This window comes from Terrapene carolina, unplaced genomic scaffold (assembly GCF_002925995.2).
Source record: "Terrapene carolina triunguis isolate 2854851 unplaced genomic scaffold, T_m_triunguis-2.0 Scaffold62, whole genome shotgun sequence".
Classification (NCBI taxonomy): domain Eukaryota; kingdom Metazoa; phylum Chordata; order Testudines; family Emydidae; genus Terrapene; species Terrapene triunguis.
The window spans coordinates 3499856-3521920 of NW_020664413.1; the positions used below are offsets into that span (position 1 = coordinate 3499856).

General features: G+C 36.8%; 1 protein-coding gene across 1 annotated transcript in view; it reads left to right on the forward strand.

Moving 5' to 3' along the window:
• MAP3K2 (mitogen-activated protein kinase kinase kinase 2) overlaps positions 1-22065 on the forward strand; it is a 50505-nt gene that overhangs the window by 6748 nt on the left and 21692 nt on the right. Inside the window, exons 2-9 of the mRNA XM_024217936.3 lie at positions 1590-1729; positions 4995-5035; positions 8328-8427; positions 10647-10760; positions 11728-11827; positions 14353-14483; positions 15993-16072; positions 21276-21343. Of these exons, the coding sequence (XP_024073704.1) occupies positions 1590-1729; positions 4995-5035; positions 8328-8427; positions 10647-10760; positions 11728-11827; positions 14353-14483; positions 15993-16072; positions 21276-21343 (774 nt within the window). The remainder of the gene's footprint in view (positions 1-1589; positions 1730-4994; positions 5036-8327; positions 8428-10646; positions 10761-11727; positions 11828-14352; positions 14484-15992; positions 16073-21275; positions 21344-22065) is intronic.

A 22065-nucleotide genomic window follows, 5' to 3' on the forward strand; every position in this document is an offset into this window, starting at 1 on the left:
TTGTCAAGGATCATAAAATTGAATCTTTGAACCTGGCGTTCATTTATGCATAGGACCAATGCAGCCATTAATATTTAACTTTGATAACCTAATAGAGTTCTTCTACAGGGCTGACTACAGTGAATGGCATTCTATTAAAACATTAGAAACTCAGGTGTTTCACCTTTTGAAGGACTGATGGGGTCATTTATACTGTTGTTTGACTTTGTATTGTCCTCAAAGGAGGGTTATGCACATTTAAAATGTGTTTCCAAGAAGAACTAAGTTTTAATATATGTAACTGTTTTCTCCCAGGCTTTCCCTGCTGTGCAAATGGCTTTAGTCATATGGAATATAAAGTCATGTGCATACATAATCCATTTAAGCAGTTCTCTAGATTCTAGTGGGAGCTCTTCACCACCTATCTACATGAACTTTCCTGAAGCTAGCTAATTAGTCCAGCATTAAGAAAATCTCGAGAGGAGTTCATTATATCACCGTTTAATATTTTTTGTGTGTGAGTAGTGGGATATTATTTCTTTCCTTTCACCTCCAAGTGTAGATTTATCCTTGGACACATTTGGAGTAAACTACAGGCCAGTGTACATAGGAGCAACCCCTGTGGTGTGGAGTTGAAGTAATGAAGGGTACGTTTCCCAACCACCCCTCAAAACCTCCAAACACTTTACTGTCCAATGTTTGTCCATCTTAATGTGGCTATAGGACTAATTCTGACTTTTGGACACCTCTAATTAGAAGAGACCTTTGCTACTGAACTCTTGCTGATTGCTCTCAATGTAGTTTTTACATTAGGTTCACTAATTGCCCCATTGCCAGCCAGACTGACTTCCAACTGTCCCTTCCCTCAAACGTACTGAGGTTACCTCTTTTGTCTTTGAATCCTTGCTTGCCCCCCTTTGCCTTAGAATGCTGCAGTTGCAGTGCTGGAAGAGTGAACCTAATGTAAAAACTACATTGAGAGCAATCAGCAAGTGTTCAGTAGCAAAGGTCTCTTCTAATTAGAGTTCCAATGCGTTGCTTTTTCGATGTCCCTGAGTTCTACTGGTTTAGGCTGGGGAAGAATGATACCCAGAGTAAATCCTTAACTTTGGTCTTTCTGTGCTACAAACAAGGACTACCATAATAGTGCATCTTTACAAGTTGAAGATCTAATTTTTTTCTCTCACATTTTTCTAAGACTTTCACATGAAACAGCCTTTGAAACCCTTTTTCCTAGTTATAGTCTGCAGTTGTATCAAGGTGAATTGAATTGTCAGTCCTAATTTGTTGGGAAGCTGCTTTAAATTTTTGAAAAAAATTAAAATTTAAGTACTTTAACAATAAAAGTTGTTTATTTCCTTAAGCCCTGCTTATGATGTTACTTCCTGGAAACAAATTAAATGAAGAATATGTTTGTAATTGCAACATGCTAGCCACAGGATCTTCTATTTTTTATTAAGCTAATTGTGATGAATGTGTGCCTTTTCTTAAGTTTTTAGGAAACATGTTTATTTTCCTAGTCGATTTTGAAATGCAGCTTTCAAGTGAAACAATGATTTGAACTTCTAAATGTCCTATTTTTGATGGGTGTTTTTTTTTTTTTTAAACAGATGATCAGTCTTTGAATTCAATCGAGCAGCAAGCTTTGAATTCAATCATGCAGGATTTGGCTGTCCTTCATAAGGCTAGTCGTCCTGCATTGCCAGTACAAGAAACAGGAAAACCAAAATCATCTTCACCCAAAAAACAGGTAATTTTCAGCATTCTTGTCTAACACAATGAACAATGTATATCATACTGTGACTTCTATAATTTTCCAATTGCAAAACTAAAGTCAGTGTTATATGAGTGATTCTAATCTCCTGTGGATGCCGCATATTTTTGAAATTAGTTACAAAAATGAAGAGTAGTGTTTCAGGACACATTCTAAACACATGCACACTAAATGTATCTGGTAAAGTAAAGCATCCACTTCCTACTCCCTAATTGATTTTTTAAAGTCAGTAATCAGAGAGTTACACTAATTGTCAAGATCACACTTTGGTTTGGATCACAGTCTTTTTTGCTGACTTGTTTTAGGATTTTTATTTTAAAAGCAAAGTTTGCTCCATCCTTTCTTTGAATTGTTTCTTTAGACTGAATTTAGTCATATACAACTGAATTGGACTATCCAGGTATTTAAACTGTCATATTAAAGGATGTTTACAGTGTGGGAAATACATAGAGAAGGTATGAAAGATTTTTTTTTCCATTTATTCGAAATACCAGGTCTTGTGAACTGTGTTTTTCCCCAGAGACTGTATGGGCAGCTGGAGAACTAGTGGAGATTGTGATATTGCAAAAGCGAATTGAACAATTGGGTTGGGGGAGGAGTTTTTAGTCATAATGTTCAAATTTTATATTTATTTTGAAAAATAATATTCAGGGCTTCTGTGAGCTTCATAAAGAAGCAAAAAGCCACAGTTTTTCGCCTTCGTACAGTAGGTCACATTCTGTACATTCTGTATAAGGGCATGTGAATAGCATTGCTCATGATGATAATCCCATGGAATTAAATGGATGTTTATTGGATTGTGCCCTGAATTGGTGGTCTATCAAGACATTTGAATTTTTACATGTATTTGTGTATTAATCTGTTTTATCTTCAGTATTTGGAAGAAGCGGGGGATCATTCCTTATTGGTGGCTTAAAAGCCTTAGATATGCCACTTGTAATAAACGAGGAATTGTGATTGGAATTCTCCGTTTATGAGCATAAATTTGATGTTGTTGGTATTACTGAAACCTGATGGGTTGCTTCACACAATTGGAATGTTAAAATGATAATACCGATTTAGGAAGGATTCAGCGGGCAAAAAGGGAGGAGAAGTGGCACTCTGTCATAAATGGCATTATCTGTTTCTGAGTCACTGATAACTTGGAAGAAAATGATCTTGAATGCTTATGGATCAATATCCTAACAGATAAAGCACAAGATGGGGTACTAGTTGGTGTCTGCTATAGTCCTCCCAATCATACTAGGGACCAGGATGACAACCTCCGTATGTACCTATTTACAATGTGTAGGGAAAAGAACTGTGTGATCATGGGGAACTTCAGTTTGAGTGACGTGCTGGAGTTCTCATGCTGCCCGTATTAAAACAGCCTTGGAATTCCTAAACATTATAGATGACAGTTTCCGAACTCAAAAAGTGTTGCAGCCAATATGGGGATAATTCTTTCTTAGACCTTGTCCTAACAGATAAAGAGGAACTGATTACAAAACTAAAAATTAATGGTAGCTTAGATACAAGCTTGTATCATAATATGCAAGCAGAATAAAGTCCAAACCAGTAATATGTGTACTTGGTGCTTTAACAGGTGCTTTCACAAAGCTGAAAACAATTATCAGCCAAATCAGCTGGGAGGAAGAATTTAATCAGAAAAAATGTGAATGATAATTGTGAATAATTTAACACCTTACTAGCTGCCCAGAGAGTCATAATCAAGGAAGAAGGCTCTAGTGGTTAAAAAAACTGACCTGGTTTAGAGGGGAAGTGAAGGCAGCTGTAAAGTGTGTGCATATATTAAGATATAAAACAAGTTTTTAAAAATATATTGGGAACAAAAAGAATCCTGACAGTATTGGTCCATTACTAGGTGGAAATGGTAGAATTATCAATAATAATGCAGAAAAAGCGGATGTGGTTCAATAAATATTTCTGTTCTGTATTTGGGGAAAAACAGATGATACGGTCTCATCATATGGTGATAACACTCTTTAACATCCTCCAGAGATATTAGTGGAATGGAAAGTTGGCCATTTTTAAATCAACATGCCCAAATAACAGGCATCCAAGAATTTTAAAAGAGCTTGCTGAGGAGCTGACTGGACCATTAATGTTGAATTTCAATAAGTCTTGGAGCACTGGGGAAGTTCCAGAAGACTGGAAGAAAGCTAATGTTGTGCCAATTTTTAAAAAGGGTAAATGGGATGACCCAGGTAAATTATAGGCTTGTCTGACTGACATTGATCCTGGGCAAGATAATGGAGTGGCTGATATGGGACTCCTTTAATAACTAATTAAAGGAGGATAATCTAATTAATGCAAATCACATGGGTTTAGGGAAAATAGATCCTGTTAAACTAACTTGTAATCTCATTAAAAAAAAAATCAATTATGGTTGATACAGCTAATAGTGTTGGTATAATATCCTTAGAGTTCTGTGAGGTGTTTGACTTGGTACTGCCTGACATTTTGATTTAAAAAACTAGAAAGATCTAAAATAAAAATGGCACATGTTAAATGAATTAAAAACTAGATAACTGATCAGTCTGAAAAAGTAACTGAATTGGGAATCATTGAGCTGGTGTGTTTCTACTGGGGTCCCGCAAGGTTCTGTTCTCAGTTATTTTAATATTTCTGTTAATTATCTGGAAGAAGACCTAAAAGCATCACTGATAGTTTACAAATGACACAAAAATTGGGGAGCAGTAAATAAGGAAGAGTAAAGGTCACTGATTCGGAGTGTTTGGTAAAGTGGGCACAAACAAATTATATGCATTTTAATACAGCTAAATGTAAATCAGGGGTCAGCAACCTTTGGCACACGACCCATCAGGGTAATCTGCTGGCGGTCTGCGAGACATTTTGTTTACGTTGACTGTCCACAGGCATGGCCCCCCGCAGCTCCCAGTGGCTGTGGTTCACCGTTCCTGGCCAATGTATGTTTTTTCTCTCACAAATATTTAGTTTAGATCAAAACCATCCTTTTGATCCTCATGGATTTCCGGACTTATCATATCTGATACCTTAGCAGAAGAAATAGTCTTCCACTTATCTGTTAGTTTCTGCCAAAATGTTCAGTAAGCAAGAAAATAGTGTAATTAAACCTTATGGGCCCTCCAAATACTTGGAGCAGGATTCTGAGAATGTTAAATGTTTTTTTATGGTTTTCTGAATAAGAATTTGTCACCAATTAATAATTTATAATGGCCTTTTTAAAAATATATATAATTTATCTCTTTCATTACAGAATGATGTTAGAGTCAAATTCGAACACCGAGGTGAAAAAAGGTAAGACAGGAAAAGATAAACTATTTTAATGCATTTCTGTTGCTAGTTTATGAATTTTATTGCTATTTCTCTGCTAGTGTCCCAAAGAAACCATTAAAAGTACTCGATAGAAATTGATGTACATACATGGCTTAAGAGAAGTAGAATAGTCAGCACAAATCAGCAGAAAATAGAAATGTATAATTTAAACAGAATTGTCAAATATGATTTACTTAGATGTAAATTCCAAAGAATGGACCTGATTCTTTAAATGCTCTCTCATGAATAACTTTATTCACATGAATGAAGTCACTGGGACTTATGCTCATAAGAATAAGTGGTTGCAGGATCAAGCCCTACATTAGTAAGAAAAGGAAACATTTTGATTTGCCCTTTCTGTACTGACTGTGATTTTGTGGGAAAATCCTAACTGGAAATTCTGCTATAGGAAAGTCTTCTGAGATTTGTAACTGGGCTGTTCTGATTGGTTTCTACTGAAACTTCAGTTCAAATATAACTTCGTGTTGGGGGCAGAGAGTGAGATATTCAAAAGCTTAAAAAGCATAATTAAAGCTAAGATGTATGAGTCCATCTCCCCTATGTGGAGGTCTCCCACTCTCCTTCATGCATCTCATTTGCTTGGAACTCTGTTTCTCAACTGGTTTGACATGCCTCATTTTTCTTCTCCAAGTACTTCCTGCCAATATGCTTCTTCCAGTAGACCTTCCTACAGAGTAGTGATCACAAATTAAATTATTGAACATTAACTCAAATTAAAAAAATACCTAAAAAATTCTGATCATATTCATTGTGTAAATTGTAAACTCTTCCGAGCAAGGACCTTTATTTTCATATTGGTGGGCGTGAAACACCAAGCACGCTCAGTACTATGTAACCAATAATAATGATGATAGAGAACCCCATTTTTAACAATAGCAAATGCAACAGTTCTTTTCCTTTTTAAAAAACAAAACCAAAATTACACTAAAGCCTGTGCTACTGGTTACCAGTCGTTAGTGGCCTGTAAAATCTATCAATGCAAGTTCTTCCATGCTAATCAGAATGCAGCGTGGCCACCTTTTAAAATGGCTAGAAAAATAGAAGTACTCTTAGTGGCCATTACCAGACTTCACTGTCTGTGTCTGAAATTGTAATTGAAATGTATTAGCACATCATTCATGGAAGAGTGTTTTGTGTAATGCAAAATACATCCTTATAGCTGCCTTTAAAAATAAGAGTATTTCAGGCCAGATAGAAGTGATTTGGAGCTAATGCCCAGGTGACATTGGAGGCACAAGGTGGGTGAGTTAACATTTTTTTATTGGACCCACTTCTGTTGGTGAAAGAGGCAAGCTTGCCCCAACAGCAGTGGGGCCAATAAAAAAAATGTTAACTCACCCACCTTGTGCCTCTAATATCCTGGGACCAACATAGCTACAACTGCAAACAGGTGATACTGGACAGACCAAGTCCAATATGCAGGTTGAGCTCTGATGTTCTGTGTAAGAACATACAGCTCCAAAGATACCAGGATGGTGTGGCACAGTGGATACAGGGTTATGCAATAAATAAATATTTTGAATGGTGCTTCTACATTGTTGTAAAATAGGAGGCAGAAAGGAGGAGTCCGAAGCTATTCATGAGTTCCTAAGATAATATATATGGCATTCTAAACTGATAGCCAAAGTCTTCTAGTAAGCAAAGTTCCAAGCTTGCACAATTGACTAAGGTGAGAAAGGAAAGAGACTTTCCTTAATGACCTAGCTTCTGTTCTCCTTTCCCCAAGAAAACAATGTTCTTACTGGTATGTTGGTTAATGAAGACCTAGATAAAAGGGACCATTAGCCATTGTTAATTTTCCAGTGTAATATCCATAAAATTCAAGTGGAATTTCTCTTCAGGATTTGTGGTTATTATCTGCCTCGGTAACTTAGAATAGAGATGAAGCAAAAGTCTGTTATATGGCCTTTCTGCTGAAATAATTTAATAGCCTCTATTTGAGAGATATTTGTACATAATGGAAGCTCTGAGAGTGACACATATTTAGGATCTTTTAGTTTTGGTGGCATTCAGCTAATAGGAAATCTTTAATTTGAGTTTATAACCCACATTTTAGAAATTTTTAAGGGAATTTTACGTAAAGAAACACTGTCAGTGTTGAGGGTCTCGGAAATTTAACTACATCATATCTTTCAAAAATGGGGGTGGGTGGATGGTATTTTTAAGCTCTCCTCCTGATTCTAGAAATTTTGTTAGCTAGTTAAAATGAAGGTGGTAATATTGATGTAATTCAGGGGTCGGCAGCCTTTCAGAAGTGGTGTGCCGAGTCTTCATTTATTCACTCTAATTTAAGATTTCCCGTGCCAGTAATACATTTTTAGAAGGTCTCTTTCTATAAGTCTATAATATATATTAAACTATTGTTGTATGTAAAGTAAATAAGGTTTTTAAAATGTTTAAGAAGCTTCATTTAAAATTAAATTGAAATGCAGAGCCCCTGGACCGGTGGCCAGGCCCCGAGCAGTGTGAGTGCCACTGAAAATCAGCTCGTGTGCTGCCTTTGGCACGCGTACCATAGGTTGTCTACCCCTAGAATTCTAACTCTTCTGCTGGTCAACCCATTACTAGCCTACATCCTGTTTTTCTTAGGGCAGGTCTACACTACAAATTTACATCGGCACATCTGGTGAAGATGCTCAAAGCCAATGGACGAGAGCTCTCTCATTGGCTTAACTCCACCTCTGCAAGAGGCGGTAGCTATGTCAGTGGGAGAAGCTATCCTGCCGTCATAGCTCTGTCTACACATGTACGTGTGTGTGTGTGTGTGTGTGTGTGTTAAAGTCGGTATAACTACTTCGTTTGGGGTGTGGATTTTTCACATCCCTGAGTGGCGTAATTATACCGAAGTAAGTATGTTGTGCAGATCAAGCCTCAGTGATAGCTGCCTCTACTGTTCTACTTAGTTCTGTTAAACAGAAGTTATTGAAATTTACAAGAATCCTCCATTCTGGAATACTTGGAGCAGGATTCTGGAATATTTAATGCCGTGTGCGCTCACCAGAATGAAGCAATATGCAAGTTACTAAAGCACAGCTAGTAGGACCTAATTTTATGCCTACTAACTGAGTGTTCCTTTAATTTTTACTGCAAAAGATGCTTTTTTAAATTTATTCTGCATATTAAGGCAGCAAATATTTTGTAAACTGTTTCTTCTTTTTCCGGTTATAAGATTACTCATGGGTAATTCATTAATAAACAATGATCCTTTCAAATTAGTGAAAAAATTCTCCAAAAAATATTTTTTGTGTTACAGGATTCTACAATTTCCCAGGCCTGTCAAACTAGAAGATCTTGCATCTAAAGCTAAAGTTGCTTTTGGACAGCCTATGGACTTGCATTACAGCAATAATGAGGTAATATTCTGCCTTCCTGAATCCTCAGTTTCTCATATTTTAATGTATTAATGGTTTTGACAGCTGAACATTTCAAGACTGAAATCCAACGTATTTTCATAATGACTGAAGGCCTCCTGATGGCCTCCTGCATAAAAAGCTGCAGAAGGGCCAAGGTTAGTCACTTCTGCCATGAGTTTGCAGGGTTCTCCGCTGCACCATTCCGTCAGGTGAATGGGATTTGTCTAAACAGGGATAAGGCAGAGGGCACAGCCCAAGATTTTGTAGGGAGGCAGCATGCTCTGATGGATGGGACACCAGACTGGGGAAGGGGGTGGGGGTGTGAGTGTGAATTTGATTTTTATTCCCAGCTTTGTCACTGACCTGCTATGTAACTTTGGGCAACTCATTTAATCTCTTTGTCCCTTCCTTTTTGTAAAATGTGGATGATATTTACCCTCACCGTAAAGTGCTTTGAGATCTAAAAATTAATATTATGTAAGTGTAAAATACTATTATTAGTATTGGGACATTTGAGTAAAGAGCCAGACCTTCTGTCTCATTTTTGGACTTAATTGTTTTCTTCCTCCTAGTTCCTCTAGGCAGCACAGCCAACTGGGGGGCCTCAGAAAAACGGGTGCCCTTGCACCGCAACCCTCTCTGCCCACCCGCCCGGCTCTCCTGCTGGTAGGAGCGTGGGGGCGGGGGGCAGCAGAGGGAGCAGAGGCGGAAGGGATGGGGAGGGGCCCCCACTTGCTCTGGCCCAGGGCCCCACAAAAGGGTAATCTGCCTCTGGGCATATGAATGAATTTTCTGCTCCTCTTGTTCCTCTTGAGTTAAAATGAGAAAGGAGAAGTGTGTTAGAAACAACCTACCACTGTTAAGCTAATAAATATTAGAAACTACTGTTTACCTTTTCTTCCCTAACCATTTGTTTGGTTTTGTCCACTTGTTGTATCATAATTAAGATCTTTGAGGTAGAACTAGGTATTTCACTAGGAGGGTGGTGAAGCACTGGAATGGGTTACCTAGGGAGGTGGTGGAACCTCCATCCTTAGAGGTTTTTAAGGCCCGGCTTGACAAAGCCCTGGCTGGGACGATTTAGTTGGAGCTGGTCCTGCTTTGAGCAGGGGGTTGGACTAGATGACCTCCTGAGGTCCCTTCCAACCCTGATCTTCTATGATTCTATGATAGGACAGTCTTTACTGTACTTTATATCTCTACAGTGACCATTATGATGATGTCCCAATCCCTGATTATGGGTTTTAGGTACTAACAGAATACAAATACTAATTAATCGCTTAGTTTCTGGTTTTAGTCTAAAATGCCCCCCCCCACACACACACACACAACCCGTTTGATTGTGTTTTTCTTTGGGTAACATGGAGGTTAATTGATTGCTAGAGAACCAAATTTGCAAAATGTTTCATTCCTCAAATTTCATTACAATAGTTACTTGTGGGCAGGGAAAATCCATTGATATAGACCAGTATTTTGCAGTTTCTTTATATAAACAGGAGATATTTCCATTCCAATTTGATTAAAATCTGGTTATGGTTTAAAAAAATGTTAATTATAATTTAAGTGGATTTTAGTTGGCAATTTGTGACCCTGGCCTAGGCAAATAATAAATTCAGTTCATGCCTTCCTAGTGAGGCCTGTATTTATCCCATGTAGGAATGTTCCTGTCTGGCACCCTTCCTTGAATAATGTAATTACTTAATAGATAAGTCATTGGTAAATGTGTATAAACAACATTACTGTTTTTAAAAATTGTGTTTTGAATGTATATTATGAGAGATGACAAAATACATAATGATGTAGAAAAGAAGTTATATGAGCTCTGTGAGGGGGAAAGGTACAGTGATTTATTATGATACTTCTGTGTGGGAGAAGGAAGAAAATATACTAGAAGATGCTACACATGTATCTAAAGTTGCAGAAAATGTTACATTGTATATTTTGAAATGGCTGTTACTTTGTAATGAATGCCTGCTTCATAATGCTTTACAGACTAGAAGGCAAAGTTAAAATTATGATTCAAATTTAATATTATTTCCTGATTCTCTTCAGTGCCTGACTGGCCGTCTCAATGCTGCATTATCATAGTATTTTATGTTAATTGATTTACAAAAAAAAATTGGGGGGGGTCCTTAGTCACATACAGTATCGGGTTTATACCAACACTACTATTTTTGTGTCCCTTATTAAGACTAATTTTTTCCTCTCTTTCCCTGTAGCTGGTGATTCCGTTAACCACACAGGATGATTTGGACAAAGCTGTCGAACTGCTAGATCGTAGTGTTCACATGAAGAGCCTCAAGATATTGCTTGTAATACATGGAAATTCACAGGTACAAATTAGTATATTTATTAATGTCTAGATTAAAGAGTTCAACGGGACACTGCCTACTTAAAAATTACACTTCTGTGTGAAATATTTATCTATTATTGTTACAAGTAACATCTAAGATTACTCCGAGATTAGAGAGAATGTTTTTCTGTTTGTTCAGTTCGTTTACTTTATGCATGTAACGTTTCATATTTGGTCAGTTTCACTGTGTTCCCCTGGAGAGTTAAATTATTCGAGTTACCCTCTTTGTGTGGGTTTTTCATACATCAGTAAAAGATATATTTTTTAAAATAAGAAAATGTGTAAAATCGCCAACATTGACGTGCAATTTCAGAGGCTAGTGAAGTATTTGAAACTATTTAAACTTTTTTAAATTTAATAATTTCAAATTTTCTTTAAATAAAAATAAGTGTTCAAATGCATCTGTCACAACAAATGGTAACAGTGGAGAGAGATAGTAGGTTTGTGTTATGTCCCACAATACCACTTTATGTGGACATTACTAACACAATAAGGCCCTGATAATAATTTGGTCATTTGAGTTATACCACATTATAAATAATAATAATTATTTTGTATAGTGATTCTTTCAAGCTGAAATCTAAACATCAGATCCCATGAGCTAAAAGAGAATGTGTATTTTTCTTGACACAAACTGAAAATTGCACGTTTGAAAAAAATCCTGATTATAACAGAAACATAATTTGCTATTTCAGTGTAATTTAAGACGTGGTTGTAGAAATGTTTAAATAAACTACTGAAGTGATATGAACTATATGGACTTTGAAGCAAATTGGCTTCTTTTCCTTAAGCTTATATTATAAAAAAAGGATATATTGCATGGAAACATTTCTCGTAACATAAAGAGCTTTTGGAAATCTGTAGTGTTTTTCTTTATTTCTTCTCCTTTCGGGACTACAGAATTAAACTTATTTGTTGTTTTAATTTTTTTTTTTTTTAATTTTTAGGTTCCTGTCCTAAGTAACATGGAACCATTGCCATCACTGGAAGATTTGGATAATACAGTGTTTGGAGTGGCAGAGAGGAAAAACAGGCTGTCTGTAATAGGTAAAGCAATTAATATTCCTGTGATTTTAAGAGTATGAGCTTTCATTTTAAATTGTCTGCGGACTCATACTTGAGAGAGTATCTCTATTAATCCTGATTGATTGGTTGATGCCATATTTCTTTTATTGAGGTTTTATTCATGCTGATGAGTTAGGTGATGATTTTTAGTTGTAAAAATCAAAGAAAAATTAAATAAAGGTAAATATTTTTCTAATTTGTATAAATGTTTAGTGCAGAAAACACTGACCAAACAAGAATTAATCCATAGTTGAAAGAACCCTGTAATAGAATTAGATTTGGGATATTAGCAAATGGGTTTAATTCTTTGTTCCCTAATGTTCATCTATAGATTTCTTTTTTATTGTTCATTTGCAGACTCATCCCTTCTATCCATTAAAGTCAGTGTCAATACTCCCTTTGACTTCATTACATGCAGGATTGAGCTTCTGAACAAAGCCATATTTATTTAAATGGCAATGCATTTTCCTGACTGTAAGATTCCATTCTTAAAAATGTTTGACGATTTAGATTGTTCATGCTGCTTTTAAAGTAAAGAAGCAGCTGCGTTAGCATTGGGCTAATTAACCTTTTCTCCTATGCACAGTTTGAAGTGTGAGGTTAACTTGTGAAATTTAATTATGTGGATTCCTTGGTTTCACTTCTTCTTCGGCTAAAGAATTAATTGAACAAGTAACATTTGTTTCAGTCAATTTAATTGTAAATTAAATTTTGATTTTGCACATCATGTAAGCATATTTTGCAGTGTATATAGCACTCTTACAAACAAAAGAAAATAGTGTGGCACTGTAACTTATCTGTGTTAGGGAGATAGTTGGATGCTTAATTAAATGCTTGCTTACTTTATTTTGGGATTGGATATTCAGCCATCTTTTCTTTAACATTTGTATTTAATATGGTCATATTTAAAATTTTAATGTGATATAAGGACCTATATTTAGGTAACAATTTGTCACACCTGTTTTGATGCAGTTGAAATGTGCTTTTTTATTTACAACACCAAGTAGTGCCAACTGCAAGGTTTAAAATAATGAATCAGGCCACAAAAAATCATGTTTTTTTTTGTTTTTGTTTTGTTTTTTTAATAAATACATTTTGGATTATTTTTATTTGCCTTCTGGATTTTAAGTCTTTAGGGTTTGTGTTTTCAAGCTCTTCTCTGCAATGATGATGGTTAAAAACATTGTTTTTTTGTTTTTAGTAAAAGCTGAAATTCTCACATCCTCATAAAACTCCAGGAGATGGGGTTTTAAGTAAAACGTCATGAGATTCTCAATAAAATCACGAGAGTTGGCGTCCGTAAATGCTCCATTCTGATGAAATCTAGATCCAGTCATCTGGTGTGCTGGGAATTAATGAATTATATGCCTGTGCTGTATAGCGGAAAATGGGGCATTCTAAATGCAAGATTTAGAATGCACCAGATTAGCTTGCACGTTGACAGAGGCAAATTTTTATCCAGAGACAGATCTGCAGATGGACACAATTCCCAGATCACAGGTTTAGAATTATCTTGTCTCTCTTCTAATGAAGTTAAGGGCACCAAAAATTGCGAGAGAAACACAGAATGTTGACTACAGGTCTAGGAGTGTTTGTAAAGGAGAAAGTGATCACAGCTGGCTCTGGGCCCCGGGAAGCCTATGACTGCCCTTAATTTTGGATTAGTGAGGAATGTGAAGGAGAATTTCATATATTTTTTTTTTAAAGTAAGTTCTATCCTTAAAGATAACACTGAAAACATAAACTGATATATACTAGTCTCTGGGGAGAAAGGAAGATGGCTGAAAGGCACCTTAAGATTCATCCCTTTCACACACTTTCATATAATATGAGTCAATTAATTTGGGGTTTTATCCCAAAGAATCATTTTGCAACCCTCTCCAGAATACAAAGGGCATAGTATGTGATAGTAGTGGATTCTTTGCAGTCACCTTTAAACCCTCTTCAGTAAACTGAACTGTTGTTCTTGTTCTCTGCTATATGAAACAATGGAAATTTTAATTTTAATCATGGAAAACTCAAGTACCCCAATACATTTTTTTCAGTCCTTCAGTATATAGATTGACTCGTAAGCAATCCTAACTCATGATGTTTAGTAGTTCTTAATTTGTCGTCTTAGCCCTGATCCTGGAAGCTGCTCGGCACGAGCAGAGTCCACATCCATTGACCCGGATTGGAGCTTTATTTTGTCACTTAATACATTTTAAAGTAATACATTAAATACATTAAAGTTTTAGTTGCTGGTGCCCACTTGGGGTTTGTTTGTTTTTTTTAATCCCTGACCATTGGGAGTTCAGTACCTTGCAGTATCAGGCTCCACGAGAGCAACAGTCAGCTTTTAAAAATTGTGAAATAAATCATGGTAGATGTAGAAGCAAACTTCGTGCTTTACAAAAAGAAAGAAAACACCATAGTAAGCTTTTTTTGCAGGAGAGGATTGTTTTTAATCTCCAGTCCAAGCAAAGTGTTCTCCAATAAACTGCCTTTTTATTTTATTTTTTTTAAAGGTTCTAATACACGTGATAGAAGTTCACCTCCCCCGGGATACATTCCAGATGAGTTGCACCAGGTGGTACGAAATGGATCATTCACTAGTATCAATAGTGAAGGCGAGTTCATTCCAGAAAGCATGGATCAAGTAAATATATATTTTTTTCATTTCCACTTGATTAAATGTCACTGTGGGCATGGTGCCTGACTGACCTACCAAGTACCACCTATCAGCTTTTCAGTTAATGTTTGTATAATGGTTTAAGAAAGTGAAGTACTATAAACCTAGTAAGCATTACCACCTTCTTCTGGCAGGTGCACAGGGGCGTGTCATTCTGTCCCTCTGATCTGTCTGTTAGCTTCATTCTGGTAGAATAGTTGAGTATTAGAATCTACAAGAAATCCTGCTCTCTCTGAATATCGGTATCCTGTCTGGATACTGATGGAAAAGGTGGGTGGAGTCTGAATAGCTCAGAGGATTGAAAATGGGATATGTAGTGCCTTTCACATCTGGGCCATTATTATTTATCCTTATTACAGTGGTGCCCCATTTGGGATCAGGACCTCCTACAGGTAGACTCTATCCTCACAAGTAGTAAAGAGTCAGTACTTACCATGAAGAATTTACGATGAGATGAGAGAGGGTGGAAGAGAAAACAGGCATAGTGTGAAAGTAACTTGTCAGTTGCACAGCAAGTCAGTGTCTGAGCTGGGAGTAGAACTTGTATCTCCTGACCCTCAGTGCAGGGCCCTGTCCACTGAACAACACTGCCTACCAATCCTCTGATCAGATCCAGCCCATTTCTGTACATAATAAAAATCATTACCATTGGCCTGCATAAAGTCACCTGATGCCTCTCAGACATTTCAAGTACACAGATGCTCACAGGGAATTAGAGACCAAGGATTGCATGTATGGACACTCAAAATGTAAAATATTTATAGCACGTGCAATTGTAACAACCACCTGCATGAGTCATCAGTAGTGTTTAAACCTAGGACCTTCAGCTCTATAGCATATGCCTCTACTACTTAAACTATAGGAATAACTCACTTAGCTGGTAGAAGTAGTAGACTGATATCCTCTCTGGACCAGCCACTCAAAAGGGCATGTAACCTGGATTGTCACAGACGCAGCAAAAGACATACCTCTGACCCCATAACCATCTCCTTTCCAAATTTCAGGTTCCTTCTCCTGGAGCCGTTTCTTTAAAAAACAAAAGGATTTTTTTGAAACATTGCCACAGCTAACTATCCTTTAGTAGCCTAAGTTTTTTGCTCATGTTTTCCAAAAAATTTCAGCCTGAGATAGCGACCAAGCAATTTTGTTACCTAATATAGGGGTTGCAAACACTCCCTCTCTTTGTGTATGTACTGCATACATTTCTTTTAACATAATTGCTATAATTTACTATTTCCTAAACACTGTAAATTAAATACATAAATACAAATAATGTGTTTGTATTAGGTGGGAGAAGGGCACCAGAGTGCTTTTCAACAAGCAGGACTCCATACGATATGACTTCAGCCACATCAGTTATAACTGCTGATTTTTATGATCAGTATGTTAGGGTTTTGAGCCATAAAATGTGATGTAAAGAACCATCAACCCTAAAAAAAAGATTTTCAGTCCCTCTCTCTCACGGTTACTTACTAGATGCTGGATCCATTGTCTTTGAGCAGTCCTGAAAACTCTGGCTCAGGAAGCTGTCCCTCTCTTGACAGTCCTTTAGATGGGTAAGAACTACTTATATTCAGCACTTCTTTCTGCTAGATTGCTTGAAAGTCCTACCACAGAACATAGTAACTCAACCTTCAGAAACAATTTCTAGGTGTACTTTTTTTACACTCACACTCACACTCACTCACTTATTGGGATTTAACTGCTTACTGATGCACAGAAGAGAAGAGTGCCATATCAGCCTGTTGTTTTTGAAGATGCATGAAATTTAAAACATCAGTTTCTGGACTTGCTGCTTTTTGTTGCACACAGAGATTTATTGTAAATCTGGCCATTGTTGTCTTGTTTGTAAATTGAGTGTATTCCACAGCCATGAACAACAGCTCCCTTAAACATGCACTTTAGATATTGGCATAATCTGCAAGAAACTTCCATTCTACTAATGGGTTACCCAGCACTGTGCTTAATATTACTGGACAGACGATAAATCAGTGCAGTCAAACATAAACGGGAAGGTGAGTGATAGTTGTATATAGTAATTGCAGATAAAGATCCATTCAACACATAGGATTATATTGTTCGCACATATTTTACTGAACATTTCAGTTCCACCTACATTCCCAAATATTATAAATAAAACAAAATTTGAACATTTCCCAGATGAACTGACGGACATTATTTGCTGATTTTTTTTTTATTTTTTTTTAAAGTTGAATATTTTCTGTTCTGAAAGAAATCATTGTACAGGCGAAACAAGCAGATACAGTCAACTGTTATCTTGGTTTGGTTTTAAATTTACTTAGGTTTTGTCCTTTTTGCCACTCTTATCTAATATTTAAATACTTAATTAAAATTATTAGTACACATTTATGAACCACAGATCCACCAACCTGAAATGGATGGTTGTTCCCATGTTGAACCAGTCAGACTGGCAGAACAGCCAGTCATAGTTGAGGTAAATTCCTTGTGCCTCCTTTCCTTATTTGATAAGGACATCATTGTGGAAGGACTAATCTTCCACGCATGCTGCAAAGTCCATCTTTTCCGGCATTTAAAGTGATTGGGGATCCATATGTGGAGGAGCTGGAAACTGAAGGATGATCTGAGAGGGTCTCACCATATGGTTGGGGAGAGGGCGTTTATTTTCTTTTGTGGGAAAGTAAAAATTAATCTATTTGAAATTGGACGTTTGAATCAAAACTTTGTAATGATACATTAAAAAAATCCTAAAATATTCTTAAATTTTGGGTGATGGTTTAAGGTGTGGGTAGACATCAGATAACTCAAATAAATAAAATTCTTCAACCCAGCACATGGTGCAAAATTTCTGCATTGTCATCAGAAATTAAACATGTCCATGTTTTCCCTTTGTGTTGTCTTGTAATTTAATTTGATTTGCTGTAGTGTTTTGTGATCATGCCAGTAATTAACTGTTGATGATTGAAGAGCTCACGGAGTTATAAATATCCATTCAGAAGTCTTGCTTTCTTCCTGTTCCGCTCTGACAGGAGCCAAAAGTGGCAAAAGACTAACCTCCCATGTCCAAAGCACCGCCGGAATTTCTTCCTCTGATCTGTTCTTACTGTCAAAACATCAGCAGCACTCCTTTCCTGTACTAGCTATGCAGGGCTAGAAAAGGGTAAAAAATGTGGGGAAAGACATCTGTTCCCAGCTTGTTTTGTGCTTATGGGAACATAGGACAGAGAATGGCAATAACAGGGTCTTCTGGTCTATCTCAGCTTCTCAAATGTTTATACCAGTAGGGAAAAACCTCTGTGTCCAGGAACATATGCTAAGTAGACTCAGAACTAGACTGGAGTCCCATGAGTCAAAATATTGGCACAGCAACAGGCATATCAGTCACTCGGAAATCTAGCTTGATATCAGAACCATATTCAGTATGCCAGTCTTGGAGTTGAAGGTCAGATACATCTTAGACTGCAAACTTTTTTAAGTTTCAGAGGGGTAGCCGTGTTAGTCTGTATCAGCAAAAACAATGCATCCGATGAAGTGGGTTATAGCCCACGTATGCCCAAATAAATGTGTTAGTCTCTAAGGTGCCACAAGGACTCCTCATTGTTTAAACTTTAAGTAGTTGGATTCTACAAACTGTATAGTAGTTACAGCCTTCAGAGTTAAGGCATGTTTCTCTTCATGTCCATTTTTTGGGAAAGACATGAAATTGTAAGCTAATTGTCGTCATCAAAGTATCGCAAAAGGGTCTTTGAAAACTTTTGAGATTTGAACTTTCCAGAAGCTTGGAAGTACTTAGGGGCAAAAGATGGCTTAATGGATGAATCCATTTAGTTATGCTTATCCAATTAGAGAAGGAGAGAGAAATTACTATCCTTTCCAGTGGAAGGAAAGATTAGTTGTTCTATGGCTATTTATACCATGTTTAAGAAGTTGTTTCAAGAAGCTTCACAGACTTCTCAGGAAAACTTGAATCATAGATCTCCATTCCTCAAAAACATACCCTCATAGCATTTGTTTTCTAATAAGAGTGTACTCAATTTCCTTAGAAGAAAATAGCTTTCTACTGCTGAATACTCTGCACTTCTATAGCAACTTTTCATCTGAGAATCAGTGCTTCGCAAATATTAATTAATTTAGTCTCATAAATACCCCTTTGAGTTAAGTAATTGTTATCTCCATTTTACAGATAAGAAAACCTATGTATGGTACAGAGAGATTGCATCAGCGCTTGAAATATCCACTTTGTAGCTGGTGTGTAAAAGGTTATGCACTTGATTTTAGGTATTTAGGGTTTTTACTAGGGCTGTCAGGTGATTAAAAAAATTAATCGTGATTAATCACACGATTAAAAAAATTAATCATTTTCAAATATATTGATTTCCATTACAATATAGAATAAAAAGTATACAGTGCTCACTTTATATTTATTTTTTATTACAAATATTCACACTGTAAAAAACAAAAGAAATAGTATTTTTTCAATTAACCTCATATCAGTACAAGGTTTCAATCTCTTTATCATGAAAGTTCAACTCACAAATGTAGAATTATGTACAAAAAAACCCTCTGCATTCAAAAATAAAACAATGTAAAACTTTAGAGCCTACAAGTCCAATCAGTCCTCCTTCTTGGTCAGCCAGTCGCTCAGACAAACAAGTTTGTTTACATTTGCAGAAGATAATGCTGCCTGCTTCTTGTTTACAATATCACCTGAAAGTGAGAACAGGTATTTGCATGGCACTGTTGTAGCCAGCGTCACAAGATATTTATATGCCAGATGCCCTAAAGATTCATAAGTCCTTTCATGCTTCAACCACCATTCCAGAAGACATGCGTCCATGCTGATGATGGGTTCTGCTCAATAACGATCCAAAGCAGTGCAAACCGATGCATGTTCATTTTCATCATCTGAGTCAGATGCCACCAGTAGAAGGTTGATCTTCTTTTTTGGTGGTTTGGGTTCTGTAATTTCCGCATCAGAGTGTTGTTCTTTTAAGACTTCTGAAAGCATGTTCCACACCTCATCCCTCTCAGATTTTGGAAGGCACTTCAGATTCTTAAATCTTGGGTCGAGTGCTATAGCTATCTTTAGAAATTTCACATTGGTATCTTCTTTACATTTTGTCAAATTTGCAGTGAAAGTATTCTTAAAATGAACAACATGTGCTGGGTCATCATGCGAGACTGCTATAACATGAAATATATGGCAGAATGCCGGTAAAACAGAGCAGGAGACATACAATTCTCCCCCGAGGAGTTCAGTCACAAATTTAATTGACACATTCTTTTTTTAATGAGCATCATCAGCATGGAAGCATGTCCTCTGGAATGGTGGCCAAAGCATGAAGGGGCATATGAACGTTTTGCATATCTGGCACGTAAATACCTTGCAACACCAGCTACAAAAGTACCATGTGAATGCCTGTTCTCACTTTCGCATGACATTGTAAACAAGAAGCGGGCAGCATTATCTATCTGTAAATTTAAACAAACTTTTTTCTCTTAGCGATTGGCTGAATAAGAAGGACTGAGTGGACTTGTAGGCTCTAAAGTTTTACATTGGGTCTTTTTTTCAGTGCAGTTATGTAACAAAAAAAAACTACATTTGTAAGTTGCAGTTTCATGATAAAGTGATTGCACTACAATACTGGTATGAGGTTAATTGAAAAATACTATTGTTTTTTACTGGGCAAATATTTGTAATAATAATATAAAGTGAGCACTGTACACTTTGTATTCTGTGTTGTAATTGAAATCGATATATTTGAAAATGTAGTAAAACACGCAAAATATTTAATACATTTCAATTGGTATTCTGTTGTTTAACAGTGCAATTAATTTTTTTTGAGTTAATCACGTGAGTTAACAGCGTTTAATCAACAGCCTTAGTTTTTACCCTATTTTAATGATTGCCTATTTTTTTATTTTTTTCTAAGAAAACCAATGTAACCTTGATTGGTAGACTGAAAGTATCCTATGAAAACATTTCTTGCATAGAAATTTTTTGACTTGCCTCAACCAATCCAGAGGACCCTCATTTAGTTTGCCTCTTACTTTGTTCGAGGACTCCTAACAGGGGTTTAGGCTTGTCTCTCCATTTCTGCTTCTGTTGCCTACTAGAGAAATTCTTATCTGGAAAAGGAAGATGCTGGGGTGGTATGGTTATGGAAGTGCTCTACTGCAATTGGTTGTTCTGTCTGACTGGAATCCCATCCATTCCTGTGTGGTGGCTGGGAGTTACATAAAGACAGATTTCTAGGTAAGAAATTATTTGACCACATGAAAAACCCTTAATTATTCAATAAAATTGCTTTTTAAAGTTTTTTATGAAATCACTTGAGCTTCATAGAAGGAAAAAGGAAATCCGAGAGTTGCAAGAGACTCTGAATTTCTTTGGCAAAAATATTTAAACAGGCTACAAAAATTCTTGATAAATTAATATCCTGTAACTGATGTTTTGATTTTGTTTATCCATGAAGGTGCAAGGCGCGAGCTCCTGTGTGGCTTCATTGGCACTGCTTTGTGTCTACTAATAGACTGTACTAATGAGCAGTGCCATTCGTTTCCTCCCTATCCCAAGCAAGATCATCCATTGTAATTGATATCTACAAGCTTTGGTGTTTCAAAGTTGGGTCCCATTCATGTTTACAAGTGCAGGAGACTGGGATAGCACATACTTTGCTGTGTAATTCAATAATTATAAAACAGTAAGACTTAAGTGCTTGCCTGACTACTCTGACTCTCCAGTAACAGAGCATCTAAACTGTTGTCTTACACTTCTAGAGATAGCTACCCCAAATCTCGGATGCCACGAGCACAGAGCTATCCAGATAACCACCAGGAGTTTTCAGGTAGGTAAAACTACTGGGCCCATTTAGTCTTATCAGATACATCCAGCTGTAAGTAACATGTCTCAGGATGCATGTACCTAGTATATGTGATGCTTTCTTGGGGTACCCAGGGTTTTGAGGCACCTCGCTACCACCTTCCCTTAGTGTGAGGAAACCTTGTTTGTGTTTGTCATGGCTCAGCTCCCCAACTCTACCAGCCATGGCCACACAAGCACTCGCCTCTAGACCTCACAGGCCCCACTGTCCCTCTACAGGTCAGTGGTTGGCACACCCCAACCCTTCGAGCGTCTCTACAGTACATCCTCTCATCCGCTAGACGCTCCATATTCACAGATTCGCTGTTTCCAAAGAATCAAAACACCTCAGCTTACCAGTTTCACCTCAGATCATTGCTGTGCTTAACACATAGCACTTAGATTTGTTTATAGTGAAATCAAGTATAAGTTTATTTAACAAAGCATAGAGAATCAAGTAGTAGCAAGTAGAAGTATTGAAAACAAATTATTACAAATGAAATAAAATCATAACACACATTGTGGAGCCTAAACTTAACAAAATACTCATGTCTTGTAGAGTATTGCTCACCCAGAATCTTAGTGCTTTACAGCCTGGCTGGCGATGCCCCTCCTTTCATGAGACAAGAGACAAGCATGCTGTCAGTTTGCTTCCTAGGTGAAGAAATCAGTATGTCCCTTTGGACTTCCAAGATAGACCAGACCAAT